Genomic DNA, 25,834 nt, shown 5'->3' on the forward strand with positions numbered 1-25,834 from the left:
AATAAAACTCTCAAAACAATTACCCCATTTTTTTTTAATATATCCACTGGGTATTTTATAATCCAAGTCAGTGGGATTCTTGCCAGCCAATACTTGCACACATGCTCTGACCTTCTGTTTCACTTGTTTTGCCCTTCTTTTGCAACACTCTAACTAGGATTGAACCATCACTGTTCTTTTGTTGTTATTCAGCTACTGTTGAAAGAAGTGGCTGGCCAGCAAAACTCTCTTGTATATACCTGGCCAGGAAATCAGCTCATGCTATTTAAAGGCTGAACAAAAGGTATCATATTCTATTAAAGGCTTAAGAGCTTTTAATGACTCTTTACCAAGTTACAGCATTTATTTTGTTCTGAAGGACTAGCTGCTGAAATTATCTGTTGAAACTTTAATGGGATAGAAAATTCCTACATTTGCCATAAATATGCATGCTGTCAAACCCATGAGGCAAAACCTAGATTTTTTTATTCTGACAAAAAAGCCAAGGCTATGAAAATATTTTAAATTTATTTCCCTCTCTCTCGAAAAAGGAAGCAAGCAATCAACTGGGAGAACGGATAGATTCATCCCAAAGTTAACACATAGAGAGCCAGGAAATAATGTAACTGCACGACCACATTTCCCATAGAAACAGAACTGGGCCAATCTGCACAGACGCATTAAATACATTTAAATACAGTACTTAATATAAAATACTACATTCCAGTATGGTTAACACACAATAGTTACCCTTCTCTTAATAAATCACCCAAATTCCAGCGATTTCCCTGCAGCCATGTAAGTGCTTGATTTGGTTTAATGCAATGTGACAATACTAACAGCTTTCTCAAGGATCTTATTTAAGCCTGTAATAAACAAAGGGAAGAATAAGGTGGCTGGCAGGACAAAGTCGAATCTCCTTGCAGTATTCAAATCCTGAGGGGGGAGAGAGATTTTCTTCTTTGTCCTCTTCCAGAATGCTCTATCAGATTAGAGACAAAGATTTCAGCCTCTTTTCTCGATCAAAAGTAGTTTAACCTCAAATATCTGTAATTCCCTGTTTTGTGCTTCCAAGTTCTGCTACAATGCTATGCATATTACTTGTTTTACTTCTTTCCTGATTGTTGTATTTCATATAAACTGCTATCTCCCACACTCAAATAAAAAGGCTACCACTAGTTCATGTATTGCAGACCACCAAGATCTTGACCTACAACACAGCTTAATGTCTTGCAACTTAGTAAACATTTAAAGGAATGCACACTGGCCGAGCCAGCTGCACAAAGCTTACCACCACGACAGAAAAATATTCCTTAAAAAAAGAATAAAATATTCTTCTTTACTAACTAGGTGATTGGGCAGATATTAGGCATCCCTGTGATTGATTTCTAGAGATTTTCTAAAGGTCTGGATGCTCAGAAGAAAAAGCAGTGCCCCACGCTGAGGAACTGAACTAAGATGAACCTCTTCAAATTCAGATCTAAACAAAAGACTAAAGAAACACAAAACTTGTCTGTGGGTACAAAATCATCTCCAAATGAAAATGGTAATATATACCTAAATAGATATTTTCTCCTAAAATACAACAATAAAGAAATAACCAAACTATGCAAGTGTACTGGTACTTTGACCTCTTCCTTTAATTAAACTGACATAGCTCATTCTATCCTAATGCTTTGGAGAAAATACAAATCCCTCATTTTAGAGGTTAAGCACTCAACAACGGCAGGAACTCTGGAGTCACCTCAGTACCTTATGTTTTCAAAGGAAACAAAAATTCTCTTGCTCTGATGTACTTCAAAGAAAAAAGATTTATTCTACCCTCCAAAATAAATAGAGGGTGTACTACAAGTGCAGATGTTTCTGTCACACAGACACAGAGCACGCTGGCTCACCTCCAGCAAATCATTTAAGTTCATCCTCAGTAGGTGCTACAGTGCTTTTCTGGATGGAGCCCTGAGTGCTCAGCACCTCACAGTGTCAAGCTCAGAGGGTCATCACCTTTACATGAAGCATTTTGTAACTTTTTCTTCAACTAAACTTTCAGCTAACAGTGGCACAGATTTCCCCAAAGCATTTGGTGAAATGGTAGAAATTATTTCTGACAGCAGCAGCGGGAACTGTTTTTTTGTTTTTGTTTTTGTTTTTGTTTTTGTTTTTTTTTTTTAATTAATCAAGTAGCTGAATTGGGTTCTACTGTCTTTAATCAAAATTATGGTGTGCAAGAAGCTGTGCCCTAGAAGTCAAATACTTGTTATTGCTCCCATGGCTGCATAAGTGCTGTAAAATATCTCTGAATTTTACAATGTGTGTACAAAGGTTTTTAAGAAAGTGCAGCTTTCTCTTTTGGTAACGGTTCATGCATAATTATAAAACATAATATCATTTTGGAATTTATGTGAGACATGAACACATTAAAAATTATAATCACATTGAGGATACAAAATTCAAGCAGCATTCTGTCAATACCCATGGCAAAGTACATTTCTATAGAAATTCATGGAAACAAAGAAGTACTGCATAAAATTGGATGATTCACCCATAATTCACTACCTACAACAAGCAGCTGAACCAGAACCCCAGAAAACTACATCCATGGCCAGAGGAATTCACATCCTAATGTTTCACCAAAGATGTCTATTCTCAGATATTTAAAGTAGAAACATAAAGAACTGTAGGACATGCTTGTACTTCTAAGACACCTCATGACTATGCTCACACTATCAGCTTCCTTAGGGATTCTCATGGATCCAATAGCAAATCTTGTCCCTGCAGCCAACAAAATCAAAATACCAAAAATATTACTATTTTTGTAAAATATAAAGGATTTAAAATGTATGTAGAAAAATGTGTTACAATTAAGGACACACCAAGATAAATATTAAAATATTTTTTACATATTTTCTAATCTTAAAAATTTCATACAACTTATGAAATATAAAATCTGAGCCCCATCTCATTTTTCAAAGCCCAGTTTTTGGTAGGAAACTCCTTTACACACACAAAAAAAAACCCTAAAATACAAACCCGAAAAACCCCCAGGCCATCTAAAGGACACCAGGAATCTCAATCACAAGGGCCTGTTTCCCAAGAAGGAAAACATACTTTTTCTTCCAAGAGATCTCTGAATCATACAAACAAAGTTAAAAAAATGCATGAGAGTACTGCCACAGTGTTTATATTCATGAAGAACATTACTGTCTCACTAATATTTATGAACCCACTACTTTATTACTTGTAACTTCTCAGGCAAACAGGAGCAACAAGTTGACAGAAGATTATTTTCAGGAAGACAGATGAACTGAGTTACACAAGGATATGCCCCCTAGAGAGGAATAGAAGAGAAAAGTGTTTGTGACACAGCTTGCCTGGGAAGCGGGATCCGAGGGTACCCCCAAAAACCTCTTTCCCATGTGGAGATGTTCTGGGAGCTGCCAGGGGAACACGAGCTCAGCACTGAGCACGTCACTGTTGAAGGGTCCCATGCAGATCTCCACCAAGCATTATTATCCCATCTACTTTGCTCCAGTTTACTCATGGAGCAAACTCTTCACAGTTGAGCATGACCCAAAGTGTAGAGAAGCCCAGGCAGGCAATCAGCTGAGACCTCTACAGTCAAGAGGAATGGAGCCAGTCCATCAAAGCTCCCCCTGTGCTCCTGCAGAGAGAAGTGCCCATTGCCACAGGGAGCGTCAGGCCTGCAGCTCCCGTGCGGAATCCATGAACAGCCACAGCTGTCGAGTGGCACAGCACAGCTCTGGCAAAGGCTCACAAGTGGCAGCTTGGTTCTGCTCAGAAAGGAAGCTCCAGTAGTGCAATCCATGTGTTCTGGGATCGAGAAAGCCCTGACAAGCACTGGTAGATCTAGGGAGACTGAGCGATGACAGCACTCCCCACTCTTGGAGGAGTTTCAGCAGGCAATCCAGATACACTTCACAATCCAAGATGCAAAATTCCCCCACCAACCCATCAGCTGGAGGTTCTGCTTTCCCACTGATTGTGTGAGATACTCACACCTATGCAGACAAGGTGCTGCTTTCAACTCTTTTATAAACAGTTGTGCTGTACCATTTAATGTGGACTCTCCTAACTTAGACCAACTTCTACAAATGACTGCATAAGACAGCTGGGTATGTGCAAATGTATTTAATCAACTTAACAGCCTTTGCTTGGGAAACTCCATCAAAGAAAATGGAAAAGGCACAAAGCCCAAGAACATGACAAATGAGGTTACTGGTTGAGGAATGTGTCTTTTCTTGAGGAAGGACTTAGAAAATCCAAAAAAAAAAAAAAAAGACCTAAGAAAATAGTTTAGAGTGTTATTTGTTGAACAACCTGATTTCAAGTAGTCTAAACAAAAGATACTGCCATGTGGGAAGATTATCACAACAGAAATTTTTCTAAAGAAAAGGGCAGCCATTTTAACCACACTAATGAGGGCTTTACACAAAGTGTCTGACCAGAGCTCCCAGTTCCCAGCATCTTTGAAATTCTTTCTGCTGACAGGAACTCCAGGATGCATTAAATACTTTTTGATTTCTGCTTTTTCAAGAAAAAGAAAGAAAACAAAAAGGAAACAGACCTGAGTATATTAAAGGTCTTGACAGATTGAAAAATTCTGTGCATGTGCTTTAGAATCTCATCATCTCTCAAGAAAGCAGCAAAAGATACAGTAACACCTCTTGGTCTGAGGAAAGGTCTACAATTGATTAGGTAAGATGAAGTATCTGGCATTAAACAACTAAGTCACCTGTAAAAACAGGCCAATATGCCAGATATGGTCCTGCATTTTAAGAAAGTAAATAACACCTAGTGAAAGATTTATTAATCAGTTTGATATTTGCTATATCTGTTTAAAAAAAATAATCTCATTTCTTTGACAGCGATCTGAGAATTTACCACATATGATTCCTGTGCTCTTCCTAGTATATTTCTTGCATGTAATCTTTTGCAAGAATTAAGCACAAAAATAGATATGGCTTGGCTTGGGTATTTTTTTTAAATTTATTTATTAACAGAAACATCAGACATTGAATTTGAGCTCTGATACCGTTTGAAGTTGTTATACAAGTCTATGCCAGAAAGAGAATTTTAAGTAGGGTCAGGAATGCTGGGCACTTGATGTTCCTTAGTCAACACTCAAAATCCTGTACCCAGCTGATCTAGTCTGCACACAATCATGCAGCCTTTTAAATTAACCTTATTAACCAAATCTAGCCAAAGTATGTGTAAATACAGACTGTGTAATCTAGACTTACAAAGAAGTCTGCACATTGAGAAGGGTGCTGTCTCTTGCTCTAAGCAAACATGTCCTTTGAAAGGTCTTAGCTTATTTCAGAATATTTTATCCTCACGATGTAATGGACAGCTTTACCCTTTCTGTGACACTGCAAAGGTCTCGAGTGTCTCATTAAAAGCAAGCCCATGCTAGCTGTGCTGCTTTTCCACATGTCTGGATTCCAGACTTTCTGCTTTCAGCAAGAGCTACTCTTTAGCCCTTTGGATGCTTCAGAAAACATGGGGAACAAATTCATACAGGCTGAAACCATACATCCAAGCGCCTAATATTACATTCATGTAGAGGAGGAACTAAAAGACTAAATGCTTGAATTTGGGTTAAACTGACTTGTCCTTGGCCACACAGTAAACAACTGTTAACTTTGAAATGAGAATGCCAGAGTCCCAGATCTTCACTATCTGCCCTGAGGAGTGCAGTAAAATAAAATATGCTATCTGTATTTCTGAGCAGGCAAAACAAGGGGAAGTTATGTTTATGGGACACAAATTGTGAGTTGCACAATTTATTTATTATGGGAATACAATTTATTTATTATGAGAATGTAATTCCAGATTTTGTTGCAAAAATTAGGAGATGAATGTACAATCTACTAATGAGATTTTACTGTACAGAGTCTGTAGAAAAGCATTTATATCTATTTTCCATGTTAAAATAGATATGACTAGAGGGTTTCAAGTTCTCAAATTTTGAGTGATAACATTAAATTCTGCAACACGATGTGTCAAAGGACATTCTTTTCCATTCAGGTGAGAAGGCCCAAGGATTAACAACTTTTTTTTTTTTTTTCTTCAACAAATACAGGTGAATAATGAAAAACAAGAATAAAACAAAAAAATTACAGGAAAAGAACATACAAGCACAGCTGTATTTGTCAAATAACTCAGTGGCTGGGATGCTATTTCCTGTTGAATTTTATATGATTTTTCTTCAAAATAATAGAATTAATCAACAGCTTTTACACACACACATGTGCATATACACACTGCCACATTCCCTTAAGTAAGCCAAGAGGTAGAGACCTGGATGCTTTCGAGCACCCCACCAAGTGCTTACCTAAATCTCTAGGCATGTAAATACTTCTTAAGAGTCTAACCCAAGAGACTCATCAGAGAAGCACACAGGACTCAACACTGCCAAGATATGAGCTCTGTTTAATTTCCGATTTTAGTCACAAACAGCTGAGAGCAGCTAAACTACTACTACTGCATTACTATTACTTAATGTCTTCTTTGAGGAAATATTTTGTCCTTGAGTTTCATCTGGCACAGCAGAGCAAAGGCTTCTGTTATGTACCTTCAAAAATAATTGCCAGATAGGTTGTGAGTATTTTCTTAATCAATCTATACATCCAAATCATAGAGCCATCAGTATGCCATAGGGCACATGCAGTTTGGGGCAGCCTCTGTGTACGGTCAGCAGTTATCACAAAGAGAACACTACAGAAATTGCCAATATTTAAACTATTGCTGTGGAGTTACCTGTACATGTTTGGATCCATCATTTCCTTGCAAACTAGAATGTATAATGGCAAGATCCACAGCACTGTGGCCTAACACATTTCAAACAGGATTAAGAATTCTGACCATCAGCAAATACTTTCTTCACAAAAATAATCTAGATGCTTAAAAAGTACACAAGAAGTTGAATACTCGAGAAAGAAGGCAGACTTGTACAGCAGAGCTCAGACTGATGGCTCCTGGCTTGGCAGCACTCTGCCAGTGTAAATGAAAAGATAACTTTTGCAAAGAAACACTGCATGATTATTTGCAAAGCAATGGCAATCCTACCTACCCAAAAGGCACATGTAATAATACTAAATTATACACAGAAGTTCAATTTTTGCAGTATTCTTTTTTTCTGCAATGAATGCACTGATTTATTCCTGGAGTCCACTATATGCCTCCTTTTCTTATTTCTCAAATCCCAGTTTTCTGCAATTGCAAAATTAGCTCAAGCTGGCATTTCTCTCACCTGTATGATCAGTGCCAGAGTTTGCAAAAATGAAGTTTTAAAGAAAATCATGTCAGATATTACTGCTTTTGAAAGGGTAGCATATTTAATGCTCCATAATAATTTAATTCTGAGTCCTATTCAAAACATTAGCACTTTAAATTCCTATAAAGAGGTTTTCTACAATTTCTTCTTTTAGCCTGAGGATCCCAGTTTCAGAGCCTCTGGTGAGAGGTGGCCTGAAGCTGTACCAACCATCACAGCTCAGACACTGGAGAAGACCTGCAGGAATGGAACATGCCCCTGGCAAGAAGGGTTGTAGCAATTCAGAGCATTCCCTAAGCAGCCACTAGCAGCAGAGTTCCCAGGGTCCCAGTGACAATTTAGACTGCTGAAGTTCCTGTGCAAGGCTGAGGTACAAACACTGCTTTCCTCCCTGGGAGAGAGACAGCGAAAATGATGCTCCTCTATCCCACCAAGGTTAAATCAACACCACAGGTTCAAATATCAGGACAAAGCCTGCTCTTTGTTAGGGTATCAATCATCTCTGAGATTGAGAAAGAGTTTGGCTCGGTGCTCAAAAACTGAAACAAGAAGGAGCGAAGGGTAGAGCAAGGCAATCACTTTGCCACCGACACCGATTGTATTAGCCCCAGCTCTGTGCCAGGGCAGTCAGCTGCTCAGGCACTCACCTCCTGCACCAGGCTCTCCTGGCAGTGCCTTGGGTGTGCTCACCTCACCTTGCAGCACAGGAGTGCAGAGCTGTCACTCTCACCCATCTCTTGAGTATTTCTACTAAGCTTTTGAAGTTTTCTCTCTCACAGAGAGGCTGTGCATCCTGAGAAATGTTGTTTTCTCCTCATTTACTCATCATGGTACCTTAGCACCTTTCTTTTTTTCTTTTAATCTCTTTTCACTAGCACTGCTTCCATTTAGTTTGTTTTTCTCTCAGTTGCCTCACCCCTCATTATCACTTACCTATTTTTTGCCTTAGGTTTCTTTCAGTTTCCATTTTTTAATAACTCTTGTCTCCACCTCTGCTGCATGAAAGGCCTGCTCAAAACCAAAGCAAACCTCATACACACACACTTTTTCCAGAAGGCCTAATCATAATGTTTGTTCCAATGCTCAGCCCAACTCAGAGGTACCAAGAATTGTTCAGCTGTTGTTCCATTTTTGTTACATAAGTGTAAAAAAAAATGTTCCCACAGCTAGGAGCAGTGGCTTGATAAATTGTCCAGACAAATGATACTTAGGCAGGAAATGAAACATTTTAGAATGACCATTACATTGTGCATCTAAGGATGATAAAAAATCATTCAACTTTCCATCCTAAATATTCTCTCTCACAAGCCATCTCCTCCTTCCCATTTTCCTGCTAGTGTCTCTTTTCTGTTCCCATCAAGAGATGCACATACTTACGTTCTCTTCAGTGTTCTGTTCAGGAGTCATTTATTGGTACCCTCTCATGTTCTTTTATCAAAGTACAAGACCGGTTTATCCTGGTAACTTATAATTTCAACTCAAGGTTAAAAGAATAAAGAGTCCTAGGACAGAAATACTGTAAAGAAGAGTCCAGAGAAGATCATGTACTTGCTGTTATTTTGAGAAACAGAAAATAACAAAAGGAGCAGGAAGAAAACAGCCAGAAAGAGATAAAAACTACCTTTGCTTTCAAGGAGGGTTGCAATAAACCTTTCCTTGAAAACCCACCTTTTATCACCTTTTCTTCCTATCACATAGATATGCACCCTTTATGACTCCACATTTCATTAAATTTGACCTTCTGCCTTTAAGTTGTAAAAGCACTTTCCCTCAGATGCCCTGACACCTGAACTTAAGAACACAAAAGATAAACATCACCACTCACACTGACTGTGAACACTGTCCAAATGGCTCATAAAGTACTGAGTGCCAGGCTCAAAAATACAATACACCTTGGCTCTAAATCACCTGCAAGAGTAAAGGCTTTTGACTGGAAATCTGTCACTAAGACAAAATATCATCAACATGTGTTTTACCCTTCATTTTTTAAATGGGACTTGAGTCTCCTCCTACCTTCAGACCTGTCAGCAACAAAATACTTTTTGATTTAAGTTTCAGGTGAGGCCTACAGCTCTACCAGGTAATGTTAAATACATGAGCTAGAAGCATTCAGAATGTTTAATGTAAAATTGTAACAGAAAATGTTTAAAGTAATGTAGTCCACCACTTAATAAACCTAAAAGGCTAAGTTCTTTCTCTTATAATGCATATAGTATTTGTTTTGAGATAATTTTCTTAACAAAGTTTTTTGACAGAAAAATATGAAGCAATCAGTAATTACATGCAGATAATTATGGCAGGACCCTCAACTGTAGTTGCAAAAAGTGTTTTTTATTTCTTTCCCATAACACAGAGCAGCTTTCTCCACTTCCTAATACACACGTTCCTTATTCTTTTTAACCACTAGCACAAAGTGGTCAAACATTAGCCACTTAACAGTGTGAAAGGAAATGGGTTGTACATTTAAGGGAAAGAAGAGCAGCTGTCACAAAGCAGACACTCGATCCCAGGCACGGAGACCTAGAACAACACCTCAATGGTAGTGGCCCAGTGCTTGCTCCAATAAAGAATTCAAACACAATTCTTCCCCCTCTGCTCCCCCATTGTCTTTTTACAAATGAGCTGGACCACCCAGTGATTAATGGAACTTGTTTTTAACTTACGCAGACAACCTGCTGCAGCAATATCATTAACCTGAAATTGGACTTTTACCTCTGGGTTCTACAGACTCTTAAACCAGCTGAACTGGGGCAGAGCCCCTGTTTCTGGGTCTGTAATTCTGAGACACATAGTGATTGTCTAAAGTCTTAAATGCTTTAAACCTGAGATCCCTATCAGACTTGGCATCCTTCCCAGGTAACTACACTGGCTTTCTGAATGCACCCACTAACACTGCAATTTTCACTTCAACTGTTTGACCACAGCAGCGGGATGAAAAAATAAGAAACACAGGCTTCACAAAGGCACTTCCAAACCACAGTGCTTTTACATTTGATGCCTCTAGTAGCTACTGAACTTTGGAGGCAGCAAAAACACTGAGAAGTACCTTCCAGAAACTGTGTCCACCTCATGGCAAACTCAGTTTTTCAAGTTACCTACACGATATCTACTCCTCCTTGCCCATAAATGCAATTTGTGGCAAAATCAAGACACATTTCAGCAAGAAAAATCATATTCCTAAATAAAACCTTCATCTCTATGCCACTGCATAAACCACGGAGCTCCAGTACCTCTCTCTCATGCTTTCTCCAGACCTGGTCCAATTCTCTGCACAGAAAGATTTCTCACTGCCCTGTGATGACTTCAAAGGTGGTTCTTCCAAGCAGCACTAAATGATCTTTCTTACTTACTGCAACTGTTCAGTCAGAACATAAAAAGTTGTTCTGAAGCAAGCCCAAATGAATACAGCTCTGAGGCCAGTATTTCTACATATGACAAAACAGCCACTCCAGTTTCACAACGTACTTAGTCTTTAATCAAATCTAAAAAAGCAACGAAAAAAGAGTAAGATACTGAGCCCTGAGAAAACGGAGGCAAATGGCACCAATCAAACAGGTCATTAGCATGAGATGGTACATACACCAATGCAATGCTGTCTATGGGCTTAAATTAGATGCACACAGATATTGAAGAAAACCAGTATCATGGACAAAGGACAGTCTTGTCCATATATGAATAAAGTACAAGACTCTAGACTCTATAATGTGATTTTGCATTTCTGTAGAGAGTGACTCATTTCGCACCAGGCGGTGACACGTCACACTATTACTGAGCATTTTAGTCCAACTTGTCTGCTACAGCTATTCTTTAGCACATGCATTGTACAACAAAAACTACTTTGTACTGCAAAACCTTGAACTCTTCCTGACAAACCTCCACTGTTTCCTAAAGAACTCAATAGTGATGCTTACACATGCATTTATACATCTTATTTATAGAAATTCAAAGTCATCATTATTGTACACATCTCTAAGGGAAAACATCTTTGTAAGAATTCAAATGTAATAAACTAACCAATCTAAATTTTTGGACACAGACACATTATTTGCTCTGCAAGCCTACTTAAAAAATGTAACACTGTCACACTCAAGACTGCCTACTTTTCAGAAGAAAAGATACAGGTGCTTTTAATGAGAAAACCTGATTACATTAAAGTCTCTGACAGTAATTTAAATTATTGATGTAAGATTTTAAATAGCCAAGAACAATGAGGAACCTGAAACTATGAATCTCCATGCTCCACACTTTTACTTCCATATTTCATTACACAAATCTAAAATACTGTTCCCTAATCTGTTTGAAATCTTGTTTGTGAAAATGTGCATACCCTAAAAAGAGAAATGTAAAGCCATCAAAGGGCTGTAAAAAGATATCCGTAGTGATTATCCTTCCTCGCTTTTTAATTTCACTGATTTCTCATTCAGTTCCAAACTCATGCTTAAAAAAACATTATGAACTTCTTTGAAAAGTAGATTTTGGGGGTCTTCTGTCTCATTATGTTGGCAGTTGCTTGTCCAGCCTACATAATGAGACAGAATGTGCATGAGCACTGCAGACAAGTAGAGTTAGTGGGTGCATCCCACAGAGACAGCCCATCCTCCGCAGGGCGACCAGGACAAGCAGCACCTCAGTACCTGTTAGAACCATTTTCTGCCTCTCTTCCAGCATCTTGTTTCAGGTACAACTGGGCAATATTTCATTCTGTTTCCTCTGCATGGAAAGGAGTTGGAGCTGTGAATGACAAGTTACACACTGTGTGCATTCCACTGGCTGTTTACCACATTAACACTTCTTCCACCCTCCACAGGTTCCAAGTGCAAAATTTCACTTGGCAGCAATACCATTCTGATTTGGCCTTAAAACAATCCCCCTTTCTGAAGTTGTTCTCTGTGCTTGTAAGGAAGGTGTGGCTTCCGTTGACCTACTCATATATATCCACTGCAAAGATGAGAAAGGGTGATTGTACTATAAAACAAAATCCTTAAAATCAGAGATTTAAATAACCCCTTTACACACTTCCTTTCCAAGTAATATGATAACCTTGCATATTATCTTATTACTCCTCACATCTGTGTGATTTAAGATGTTTCTATATTGGATGTCTCTCATGACTGCATTTAAAAATTGCTTTTACAAAATAAGTAAAAGCAATAAGTAAAAGTAATAAGTAACTGTGAAAGAAGTCCCTTAAAACATTCTGTTTTGGCCAGAGATTTGAGAGAACAGGAGAAGTTACACCACATTTTTTACTGATTATCTTGCCTCTTGCTACCTTTAGCAACATCACCCTAACTTGTGTCTCTGTTGTATACCATTTGTCCCAGTAGTACTTACTCTGAGCAGAACTTCCTTCTTCAGACTCTACTTTCAACTGAAATAAAGGCACGCCTTCCTCCATTTAGGAAATGTGTTCTCTCTCTCCTTCAACAGCATTCTCAGTCTTTTGCTGGAGTCTGGCTGAAGCCTCTCAGATCTCACTGTGTAAGCCCTCATATAGCCTGAGGTTTCATCAGGAACATTGCTTTTACCTGCATCCAGGCTGATCACCATTTCACTTAAACCACTCAACTGCCCTGTTTGGATTCGAGGCTTGCTGGGTTAGGGATAGATCTTTTTGTCCACACATGATATATTATAATCACGACATTCACCATTAACCCAGGGTGAGCTGGTAGCAGAGATTCCTTGTGGGCTCATCATTCAGAACTTCAGTGAGATACAAATCCCTCACAAAGCAGAATTTATTCTACTCTCTGAACAAAATAATCTAATAATCATTAAGGTACTTTTCCACAGCTGCTTAGCCTTCTCTAAATCCTTTCCATCCCTGTCAAGACATTCCCTCCATTTCCCTTACACTGGTAGCAGCAACTCTTGTGTGCTGGGAGCTCTTCAGTGGGATAATCCACCTGAAAGCTGCTCACACACTGGAGTTGGGTTGATTTTGAGAAGGATAAGCTGCCTCTAACAGCTTAGTGTGTGATCACACAAGCACCCAGAGCTGACTCAAGGAGGTGGACAGGACCTTACCCTGAAGGCAGAGCAAGGCAACCACAGCCTAGATTTAGGGTGATGCAAGTTGCCATGGAATTTTATGCTGCATTTGACAGCATCCAGCTGTTAAAGGTGACTGCACAAACATTGTTCCTGCACATGCAGTGCAAAGGTGCGTGTACAAGTGAGGGGGTCTGACTTCTTTAATGACCTCTCTGCCCCAAATCAGTACACTTTGCCTTACCATTCAATACATCTTCATTTCTGCTCACTTCATGACAGTTGCAACTGCCACCACTGTAGTGAAAATCTATGCTCTGCCTTGTTCTAGGGAATGTTGGCATATTGTCAGTCACAGTTCTGGAAGAGAGTACTACTCTGATTCATAGCTCCTAAGAGGAATTGAATACACTTCATGTTCCCAGAACATTATGTGACCAGTTCCAGCACAATGCCCTGGAATTAAACCCAAAAACTGGATCCTTCACTCTTTTCTCAGGTTAAACTACCTAGCTTATTCAGGAAGATGGCTCCCACTGGCTTGTGCAAAAGTTAACACTAAATTTATCACTGATTGTAGCACAGGCCTGAACTCAGGAGGGTCTAGCGAGCTTTCAGCACATCAAGAGTCACAGATCTGTCCATGGATGTAAAGCTGTATAAGGATTTTACACCTTACTGTAACCATAACCCAGTGTGGCACCCTGTAGCTGGGTCCTGCATGAAGTCTGACTAGGTTAGAGCTGCTATAGAACAGCCAATTGCACCATTTTTTCGGTGAGAGTAACATGCTGATGTTGGTATTTCTTTTACATAATTTGAAGCATAAAATAGTCCTAGTTTGTCAAATAGGAGAGAGCTCAAGCAACACAAAGATCATAGCCTGCATATGCAGAACAAGAAATTAAAATCTTTAAAACATGTAAATATTTTTTTCTTCTAAAAACATGTAACTGCACTGCATAATTCATGACTACCCAATTGCCCTCCTGCATTTTCATCACCAGAGATTTCTGCTTATTCGACAGCTTTACTGAAAATTCATTTAAATACAAATCAGCCGATCTAAAAGTTCAATTTTTTTTTGTTTAAGGCTACCTTGGGCCACCTTATTAGGACACCAAGCACTTACACATCTTCAATGCCCGCATGCAAAATTAGAAAGATCACTTACACACAACTGATGTCAGAGAGCCCTGTCAAAGAGCAGGAAAATGTCATGGACAACCTAATTCAGTTTCTGTAAAGCCAGAATATATTCACCTTTGCTGAAGTCACACCTATTCATTTACATTCAACACCACAACAGTTTATTTGAGTCTTAGTAATTCCTTGGCAAATAGTTTTAAGCACCAGTGCAAACTAACTACAGGAGAAATAACACAGACAAGATGTGGGCATTTTTAACAGAGACTTACAGCTTTAAGCTCAAAGCTTATGTATTTGAGCCAAATATTTTTAAATTTGTCAAAGTTCAAGAGCTGCTAGCACTAAAAGATATGTTGCAAATACTTAGGAGTATTAGTTTTAGAAGTTACTATACAACTACATATTTATCTTAAGTAAAAACTTCCTTGGCAGTGCCATAGTTTAAAGTGACAGTTTTAGTGATCCATTACCAGCAAAAATGTGGTCAAGATCATTCCCTACAGAGCCCCAGGCAAGCTGCACAGAGGAGGCAGAACAAGACTGTCAACAGAAGCTGTATACAGCCAGATACACCAACAGTCAAAAAATTTAATTTTAAGCTGATTTGCTTTACAATTAATTTCTCCTCACATTAGCATGCTCCTTCTCATCACCACGTCTGGATGTTTATCAGCAAGTCTACTTTTTACACATAAAAAGTGACAAATAATCTGTTTATTGCTCTTTCAGAAACTACGTTCCAGACAGTAATTCTTACAGAATCCCATTCCACATAATCAAGTTAGAAATTTGTCCTTCAATGTTATTAAACTGCTGCTTACATGTTTTAGCACTTAAGACAAGCTGTGTGAACTTTAAATCACTATAAAATGGACTGAGAACTCCTTCTCATACCCTTACTTTTTACTGCACATTATTTTGATTTAAATGGCATCATTCCCACTTATCTGAGCTGCCAGTCCTGTAGCCTCCTGTGCTTTTGGTACAGTGTGAAACACCCACATTCTTCTGCCACACAGTCAGCTCCCACTACTTGGTACTCAAGGCAATCTACCTGGTTCTGCTGTACAAGGATTGCACACTTTCCCTTTGAATCAGCAAGCATAGTGTCTGTGCTGCTTGAGAGGTTTCTTGTTTGTTTGATTCTTTTTTTTTTAAGGCATTTTAGTTCACAGTTTTCCCAAGTCTTAAGTTCATATCCAGCATCAGAGCACTGTGAAGCAACGTGCTTCCAGTTCCTGGGTCTATTACAAATACAACTGAATTTTTAATGGTGTTAAAAGCCTCATTCCTCAAATATTTTGAAAAATCCATCAATGTGCTCCTAGCAGCACTGCTGACTTAGCTAGGATTCATGGAGGCCCTTAGAAACACTACCCATGGGAAAAAAGAAAGATCTTAAGATCATCTTACTCTTTGCTAATGCAACCTGTGTTCATCATGAGTTGGGAAACCTAAAGGGAACAAACAAGCACTTTCTTGTATCAGAAAGTTTGCAATAATCCATGCTCCTTTCATTCACTTCATAGAAAACCTCCATGTATCACAGTGAAAAGTGAAGGAAAAACCCCACAATCATGATTTCATCAGTTTGGAAAGGAAGCCACTGTACATTTTTGCCTTATTTTCGTAACTCTATTTCAAAACCTGCCAGTGGTTTTAGGCAGCAAGATATTGGTACACACAACACCACAAACTCAAATGCAACTGGGGATAATAGGGCTCCTCAGCTCCTTTTCTAAGAAAGACACACACTGTCCTGAATCTCCTCAAGGCACAGTTCTTTCTAGTAGTAAGAGCAGCACTGCAGAAATGCACCACTGACTTCATCCATGGGACAGAAAAGAACTTCCCTCAGCATTCACACAGAATTAACTTCCACTGTTATCAAATTAAACAAATGACAGAGAAAACTGAAATAATTTCCAAGTATAATTTACACACAGAGTACAGACCCCTCCAGAATCCCCCAAGGAGCTATAAAGCACTAGGGCAAAGGAGGTCAAAAGGCTCTGTCCTCCTCTGCAGGGGCACATGGCTTTGCAGCAAGAAATTCCTACAAAAAAGGCACTACATCCATCAGCAGCAAAACAAGCCAAGTCCCATGAAACAGAAACCTTTAACCACAGCTGAAGAGATCACTGAAGGGAAACTCTTCATCATCAAACTCACAAGGAAAATGCCATGATTCTTGCATTCTCCATACATAACAAAGCAGTAGATATGGCCCTTTGGATCCTTCGTAGTTACTACAATACAGGGAAAAAAAGCAAGTAGGGATTATTCAGAAGCTAAATCCATAAAATCATAAACAGTTAATCTTAAAGGTAAGTAACAGTAGATCTGTAACCTGACTGCATAAGAAAGAAACACTGGCAATCATAGAAAACAGAATTTTAGACCCCCTTGATTTCCTTTGAGTCCTGGATTCTTAAGTCATGTTCAGTTGTTAAGCAGACTAATTTCATTGTAGTCATTACAGTTCATTAAACACAAGTACAGTATCAAAAATGCACCTTAATTAGGGTGGTAAGGAAACAGAATTGATTCTCCTCAGAGGCTTGGCATTGTCCTTTGAATAGCAAGTATGTAAGGCCAAGTTATTTTTGTGTTTCACATGCACAGCTGCTGCTATCTGAGATGCTGCAGGAAATTAACTGGTATATTCTCCCGTCAATGCATAAAACTCTTAGTAAGTTTGATAACAGAAACATGTACACAGTGAAAGGACACTAGGGCTCTAGAAAATCAAATTGAAGGTGTAACCTGACATTTGAATAGTTCTTTTCTAAGTGGACTTCTGAAAAGCATTGTTAAAACCAACAGGTTCAGCTCTCAACTAGTCATAAAACTCCAGCAGTGCCTTCCTCTCCATGAACAGAAGACACCAACATTGAGAACTCAGCATAATATAAATTTAGACTATTGGCAATAAAGTGGGGTTAAAGTGGGATTAACATAAACAGAAGCACTTTGATTATAACAATATCATTGTAAAACCAAGTCTAGGTTTTATATCTTTTTTACAGAAGCTATGAAGAATGGGATGCATTTTATATTTTATTTACATGTGTGTTTACAGAAAGTGCAGGTGCACTGCAACTCCAAGTAACTCCAAGCGCTGCTAAAGAAAGTCTCAATGCAGTGCTGCTGCTGGGCTTCACTTGGCTGTTGGTTTCTCAGCATTGCAGGATTCCCAGGAGCCTGCACTGCAATGTACTACCCAGCATGTGCCGCAGTGACTCAGGCAGCAGCAGGAGCTTGGGATGGAGTGCCAGCTCTCACTCCAACTTTCAGGATGCCTATGCAAAACTCTACAGCAAAGCCAAGCTATAAAAGGAGATGAATTCAAGGAGAAAGTTCAGCTCCCCCCTCTATTATGCCACTCTCCATTCTTTTGCAATGCCATTTAGACTTTTATATATAAATATTTTATGTGCAAAATATAAATAACCTCCTTCCAAGTAGCAGCTGCATCTCTGCTGGGTTTCTGAGTTACTGCATTATGATCCCCCTCTTGCAGGCTTTGGGAGCTGCATTGTTCAAGGCTGCAGAGCACATGACCTCTACCTTCTGCTAGCTTGTACTATGCCAGCTGAAGCACTCACAGCTTCCTTGTACTATACTACACTTCTGCCTTACTGCCATGCTACTTTAGCTGATAAGAACAACTGCAGAAGTACAGTTATTTATTTTAAAATGTAGCAGACAAGAAACTAAATTCTATTGTCCTTTTCACCACTGTCCTTCCACAATTCTGTAAGATTTGAAGAAAAGTAAATCCAACTATCTAATAAAAACTAGGAAGAGGACAGAAGCTTTCTCTGTACTACTGTCATGGATTTATCATGCCCAATTCACAATGGATGTGAAAGGACAGTATCTCCAACAGACTGTATGATAACAGCTTCTAGTCCTAGGAAATAAATACAGCTGGATGTAGGCAATAAAGTTTCCTTTCATATTCCACTGCCAAGTTCAGGTTGTCTTTGTATAAAGTTTGCCAAAGTACTTCCTTCGCTATCAAGCACTTGTGTAATTGAAGCTTTTTGTGTATCAACTCAATGTCAACATGGAACTTAAAGGCTTAAATATTATGTCTAGGCTAGTATCTACAACATAACAGAAAAGAAAAATAGTCACGAGAAAAAAAAAAATCACCAAAAAACACCACCACCCCAATAACAACAAAATCCAATCACACAACTTATTCTGTCTGGGGAACAAGGTGGTCTTGATTCTCATCTGGTCTTCACTCCAATAGATGGGATCAAAATGCCACATAAATCACTGGAGAAGAAGCAGAAATCTGGGATACATGTATGTATTTATTACACTAGGTTAAATCACTTTCAGAAAGCAAAATAGTTGTAACAGATTTTGGTTGTTTTGGTTAGGAAATCTGCTTCCCCTCAGGCTCTATATATAGACAATAGAACCAGCTCCTGGTTCACACTCTCTTGGAGCCTCTCTTCCTTCAGTGACAATAGGAGAAGGCTTAAGAACCCAGTCTGCAGAGGCTAGAGTAGCTGTTGATGACCTCATTACAAATAAGACAATAATTGTGAATATTAGCAGATGTGTTTCCTCAGAAAAGCATTACTTTCCACTACCTCTGAGAGCCTAAGCCTAAGAAATACAACACGAATAAGCTGTAGAAAGTGAAAGTGCTTCCATACACAGCCTTCAGCTACAATTAATTTAAAAATTATATTTTAAAAGTGCAAATTCAAAATCAACGTATTTCCTATGGCAGTACCATGGCTGAGCTTTCAGAACACCCTAAGGGAGTGAGGTTCTGAGCCCACCAGCCTCCAAGCACTTTGAAAAATCACACATCTTTACACAGGGATCCTAGCCTGGCTGTGGTTTTAGAGCACAGCAGAAATTAGAAATGCATCTGACACCTATTAACGCTTTCTTATTCACTCTCAGTGCTTCCTGCTTTTCTAAACGCTAAAAATACTCCCAGTACACACCAGAAGATGCAGTCCTCCCACCACCTGGGTTATCCCACATGCACAACCACCACGAGAAACAAGCCTGCAGAAGCAGCAGGCAGATAAACACACCTACATCAAAAGCTTTCAAACTGAAAACAGGAAAACAGATCCAATCTGGCAGAGGCTGAAAGCAACAGGACACAAACCCTCACTGCAAATAAAACTCCACAAAACTTAATTCTAAAAAATATAATAATAATTTTTTTAAAAAGCTGAATTTCATGGGAGTTGCACATGAATTAATCAGCCCTGAGAAACAGCCTGCCCTTGCTTATCAGCCAGTGAGAGGTGGTAAGACACTTCACAGTTTCTGCTTGGTATTTCATGAGTTAAATGAGTTATACTCAAGGAATCATCACTGATATTTAATGGGGAGAATGGAAGAGATCCTCAATGCAGTACACTTTCAACTAAAGACCTTCAATATAAACTTATAACCTAAGTAGAAGGCATAGTAAAGAAAATCCTAATAACATGAAGGGTGTTATCACTTCGTAACAGACACAGAAACTTTGAGATCCATCCCAGCTTCGGGTCTATCCATTCCATGACACCAGGGCCAGCAATCATTAGGGGACAGATAATGGAGTAGCACGGCAGCTTTATATATTGGAATGTACAGAAAAACAGCACAAACTCTACTCCCTCTGGGGTACAGACCTCACTGCAGTAAATTCTGACACTGTAACACCAGAGCTGTCTTCTCGATCTCACTGCCTGACACTTCAGTGAAAACCAACAAACATGCAAATTTCAGTGGAAAAACAACACAACTGGATAAGAAATTCTAGGGGAAAGCCATTCAAATCATCCAGTAATTCCAGAGAATTACTGGATTACAAACACAGACCCATGGTGACTTTTTACTACACCAGCCAAGTTTGCAATAGCTTGTCATGCCTGATTTTGGCAAGGGCATTAGTAACCATAAAAAGTTAGCTGCTGACCTTTCATAAAGCAAACACTCATTTATTTAAGTGTAACTTCAGACAAACCAAGCTGACAAGCATCAGACAAATATCCCAGAAACCTCAACTGCATGAATAAAATCATAAGTAATTTTTGTTTTCCTGGACTCCTGCACTTAGAATTTAAGTCTACACACAAAGGTGACCACCACTAGTCAACAAAAGCTTTACATAAAGACACACAGGCTTTTTACAAGCACAAAATTGAAATGCAGTTTTTTTGCAAAATTTCAGTGGTTCAGTAAGAGCAAGCAAAGTTTAGAATTACTCTATTTATTTTACTTTTATAACTATGTATCTATACTACTCTATATTTCATTTAGAATTGTAATTTATTTCAATTTAACGGAAGTCTATTTTAGCATGGAAATAGTATACATATATCTTGTCATTTTTTGGATATTTATTCACATTTCTGAATGAACTGTTAAATACAGACTGTCTTAATACACTTGCTTCAGCCTTCAGAGTCTTTGTCCTTAGGTTCTGTCAGCTTTCAAATATTCTTCTTATTCCTTAATCACATGTCCTGACAGTAGTCTCATTTCCTCCAGTATTCCTCAATGTCCTCTGGGACATTTGCCAGTTTTTGTCATCTGCCCCCATTCTCCTTTGGGAACACTAAAGGAATTAATTTCATTCTTTCCCCAAGCAATGCCTGTCTCTGCTGTTAACAGTTACCATTGCCATCTTTCATCCACTCAATACACAAAGGTCTCTGTCTCCTTAAGTGATCCCACAGTACTTGGAAATTTAACAAATTTTCTGTAGAGAAATACCTCTCATGCTCTGCATTTGCTTGTTTTAGCATTTTGTAAAATAATTCTTCTAAAAGATGGAATCCCAATATTTCCATGTTTCATGTCCCACCTTATTTTTGCTAGTTCAACAGGTTTATACATCTAGGCATGACTGTGTCTCTGTGTGCCAGAGATAAGCAGTTTCATTGTTTAGACATGGTTTTTTGATCCACTATATATATAGTATTTCTTCTGTTATTTTCCCACTACTATTTTGCCCAACATCTTATCTGAATTGTTACAGAATGAGCTTTTAAGAAGTGTCTCCTATTACCTCATGTACCAAAAAAAAAAAAAATCCAATATCTTATTCCTGAACTTTAATTTCCTAGTAAACACATTTCCATAACTACAGACTTTTTCAATCAACTAATTTAACATTTCTTCCTCAGTTAATTTGAAAATAAGTTGAAACTTTTACTTTTGACCCACCCTGAGAAGAAGAATATTCTTATGAGTTATGCATTGCAGTTCCTTACTCTATTGAATATTGGAAGTCATACCACAACTTTCCAATAGATGCAGTCAAATTCAGTATATTTTACAGCTCCTTTCTGCCATTACTACTACCTTTATCAGATGCCACCCATCCTTTTGTTTGCCTGTTTACCTGACATCTGAGCAGGATTAAGTAACCTGCACTGTCACCAGTTGCTAGACAAGAGGGTTCTTCCTGTGGTTACCTCTCAAACTTCCTCACTGAAGTATCTTCAGCTTCCTGAGTTACAAGCTCACTACAGCAAAGGCTGCACCACTTACCAGCATATCAGATGCAAAACAAGCCAAAATCTTTAATAAATTGTCCTTTGATTTATTTACTCTACAGGTCCAGCATTTTCTCAAAGAAACAGTGAAAGTTAACTAAAAGATACCAGTTCACAACATTTTTCAGGATCAGTACATTCCAAGAAAGAGAGCACACTACTGAAACATTAGATACAAATATTTAGCATCTCTGTATCCAAATAAAGTGCAGATTCTGCACTTGGGCTGCTGACAAGCTACATAGCTGAAGGAAGACCTAGCAAGATGACAGCCAAGCACTCAATGAACCTTTATTTTCTTCACTCTCAGCAAGACAAAAGCAGCTGTCAGATTTTACTGAACAGGTTACAGACACTTATTTCAATATTACCATTATCATTAATGACAACCAGCAGAAATACAGATCTCTTTGACCTGGAATGAGCAAGCAAAGCAGCTGAGACTTCCAAAAACCTTCAGTGGAAGAATCCCACTACAGCCACATCCTGAAGCCCCTGCATCAATGCAGGGCTTGGCACTGGCACCATCCTGCCATGTAATTCAACCAGTCTTCCTGCTTGGCAGAAAGGTGCTTCTCTCTTTAAAGAAACCAGCTAAACTATTAAAGCAAAGAACATATAAAAGAGAAAAGAAATAAAGCGGTCAGAAGGAGATGAAGATTCACTCTAGAGAAGAGTACAGCATCTAGAAAAGGAGGGAAAACTCTAGAAACATCTGATACCCTCTACAGGACAAATACCTGGCATTCCAGGTAGGAAAATAAACCAGCAATTCGTGGCAGATCAGAACAATGAACTCTTTAGGGGAAAGCTGCTACCATACAGTCTGGAGCTTTAACTGAGGCCTCAAAACACGAACGCGAACCCATCAACAAATAACAAATGTTAATAACTAAAGGAAAGACCTGAAGCCCCAAGCAAAAGAATTGGAAGGGGCAACATTCTCCTGTGAGAACAGCACAGGAAGCTGACAGGCAGAAACACAAGCGCAGGGCCCGGAGGTAACGCTGAAGGAAACACTCCCCGCGATGCCAGGGTGATGCTGCCACACACGGAGGAGAGACCCGCCGCCCGTGCGGGAGCGGGCGCTGGGCGAACCGCCCATCAACAGCGCAGCCCGCCCGGGCCCCGCCGCGGCCCCCGTACCTGGCTGGCTTTGTGGAACTGCTTCTTGAGCCCCGCCACCGACATGGTCCCGCCGCCGCTGCCCCGCGGCCGCCCGGGCCCAGGGCCGCCCGCGCCCGGCAGGTCCCCGCGCCCGGCCCGGCCCCGCGCAGCGCCGCCCGCGCGCCGCCGGGAGCATCGCCCTCCGCGCGCCCGGCCGCCGCCGCCCCATTGGCCGCCGCCCGGCCACATGCAAATGTGGCGGCAGCGCCGCCCGCCCATTGGCCGCTCGCCGGCCTATGCAAATGAGAGCGCTGGGAGACGCCCACGCTGCGCTGTCGCATGGAGACAGCGGCGGGAGCCGGGCGGGGGCTGCGCTGGGCCGGCGAGGGCACGGCGGCGGCGGGGAGCACCGCCCGGGCACCCACAGAGCACCCACAGGGCACCCCTCCTGCGGGGAGCACCGCCCGGGCACCCACAGAGCATCCACAGGGCACCCCTCCTGCGGGGAGCACCGCCCGGGCACCCACAGAGCATCCCTCCTGCGGGGAGCACCGCCCGGGCACCCACAGAGCACCCACAGGGCACCCCTCCTGCGGGGAGCACCGCCCGGGCACCCCCAGGGCACCCACAGAGCATCCCTCCTGCGGGGAGCCCCGCCCGGGCACCCACAGAGCACCCCTCCTGCGGGGAGCACCGCCCGGGCACCCACAGAGCATCCCTCCTGCGGGGAGCACCGCCCGGGCACCCACAGGGCATCCACAGAGCATCCCTCCTGCGGGGAGCACCGCCCGGGCACCCACAGAGCACCCCCAGGGCACCCCTCCTGCGGGGAGCACCACCCGGGCACCCACAGAGCATCCCTCCTGCGGGGAGCACCGCCCGGGCACCCACAGGGCATCCACAGAGCATCCCTCCTGCGGGGAGCACCGCCCGGGCACCCCCAGGGCATCCACAGAGCATCCCTCCTGCGGGGAGCACCGCCCGGGCACCCGCAGAGCACCCGCCGGTGGGGAGCACAGCCCCGGCACCAAAAGGCCAGTCAGCTGCCTGGTTTCATCTGTCTTATTTCGAATAAGGCTGAAAATGTCTCATTATGGGTCTGTCTCATTTCTTGTGGTTCAATGTAGTATATCTGTCTGAGCTCATTAACCTCAGGTCCATTATTGTAGGTGGTAATTTAATTATAGCTCTTAAAACATGAAAGCTCTTGCAGCAGTCCAGAACACACCTGGCTGGTGCTGTGCACCAGAAAAAATCCACTTGGTGGTGTGACTCCATACCGGCAGTGCTGCTGCTCAGGGTTCCAAAGGGCACAGTCTCTTACTCAGAAGAGCAGATAGACTAGAAAGAGCTCTGCTGAAAGGATGTTTTAGCTGTTTGGTTGGTTGTTACGTGAGGGATTTACAGATTATATACTGAAATATGACTGTGTATCAGGAATGTGCTGATATAAATTAGAGATGTGGTTCTGCCTTCATGGTACAGCAATTCCAAGCAATGCTTACATTCTGGGGAAGATAAGCTCTGTGATAATGCTGCTTGATCCTGGCTGTAAGGATACTTGGGAGTTATGATTCAGCTGAAACTTATGCAGGGACATGCGGAGCAGTTCAGAGATAAGCTTTGCTGGCTGCAGCAGGGCTCTGTGTTACTCACTGTCATGCTCACTGCATTTTGATTGGGTTAGGAGAGAAAAACATTTTCAGAGTATGATAGAGTTACTTCTTTAGAATAGCAAAGAAGAAAAAATACAAGAACTTTCATACTGGTTGTCACACTGTAATTTGGGAGAAAGGAATCGCTGTTCCCACTTCTTAGAAAAAAATTATTATACCACTAAGAAACAAAGTGTAAAGACAAACACATTAATGAGTTGAGGATCTGGCTGTTACTTGCAAAGGACTCTCTGTAGAGGAGAGGCAGAAGAGAAAGCAAAGAGGAGAGCATCAGTCAACATTTGCTCAGGAAGACAAACTGTTAGGGGAAATCCTTCGGGGATTTGGAAATGTTTCAAAGAAGCCTGCCATCACCATGTTATATAGTGCCACCCGTGTCTAGGGAAAGAGCATTTTTGGCCTCCTTACAAGTAAACATGATTACACCACAGACATCTGATTTCAGCAGTTGTTTCTCCTCCCTAATTGAAAGTGGCAGCAAGATGTTAATTGTCAGGGCCAAATTAGTTATGGCTTAAATTAGTGACACGTCTGTAGACACCTCAGGTGAGGAAATAAGGCCTAAACTAGGATACTGGAGCTCCATAAAGGAATTAAAGCAAGCTCTTACTGTACTATGGAATTAGGGAGACAAGGCAGCTTTGGCTAATCTTCGGCTTTAGGAATGGCTGGACCAGAGCAAAGAAGGAAGGAGTTTGAAATAAATCTCTGTGGAGGGGAATGAATGGATTAGGGAGTTGCTGTGGGTGTTAGCTGTAAAATTGGATTAGATAAAGAACTTTAGTAAGGCTGTATGTCTACAACTTCTTTTTTTTAATCCTTTTTGTAGACCAAGGATAGCAGTCATGTTGTCTCTGCTGAAGGGGTACAAGGACTTGCAAGTGGGGGATGCTCTGTGGGAATTTCACTTCATAGCTTAATTGCCCAGTGATACAGACAAGGTGAAAACCTATTTAATGAGCCAAACTGTGTAGCCCAGGTACTGATGACTTGGTGGAGGCACCCTGACAGACACTGGTATTCAGTTCAGATGCAAGTACAAGTTCTAGCTTGTAGCCAGCAATACACAGTGGCTAAGAAATGTCTTTATAATCACATAG

The 25,834-nt window shown here is 40.7% G+C and overlaps 2 protein-coding genes across 2 annotated transcripts in view; one reads left to right on the forward strand and one right to left on the reverse strand.

The window, feature by feature from the left end:
* The window catches only part of SH3GL3 (SH3 domain containing GRB2 like 3, endophilin A3), a 41,665-nt gene extending 18,413 nt beyond the window's left edge, over nt 1-23,252 (reverse strand). Inside the window, exon 1 of the mRNA XM_068203811.1 lies at nt 23,098-23,252. Within this exon, the coding sequence (XP_068059912.1) occupies nt 23,098-23,142 (45 nt within the window). The 5' untranslated portion in view covers nt 23,143-23,252. The remainder of the gene's footprint in view (nt 1-23,097) is intronic.
* On the forward strand, nt 23,141-24,133 carry LOC137481676 (basic salivary proline-rich protein 1-like). Its single transcript, XM_068203522.1, has one exon. It carries the CDS (start codon nt 23,141-23,143, stop codon nt 24,131-24,133), a length of 993 nt encoding a protein of 330 aa, XP_068059623.1.
* Nucleotides 24,134-25,834: the final 1,701 nt, after the last annotated feature.

The sequence above is a fragment of the Anomalospiza imberbis genome, chromosome 13 (assembly GCF_031753505.1).
Source record: "Anomalospiza imberbis isolate Cuckoo-Finch-1a 21T00152 chromosome 13, ASM3175350v1, whole genome shotgun sequence".
Taxonomy (NCBI): Eukaryota; Metazoa; Chordata; class Aves; order Passeriformes; family Viduidae; genus Anomalospiza; species Anomalospiza imberbis.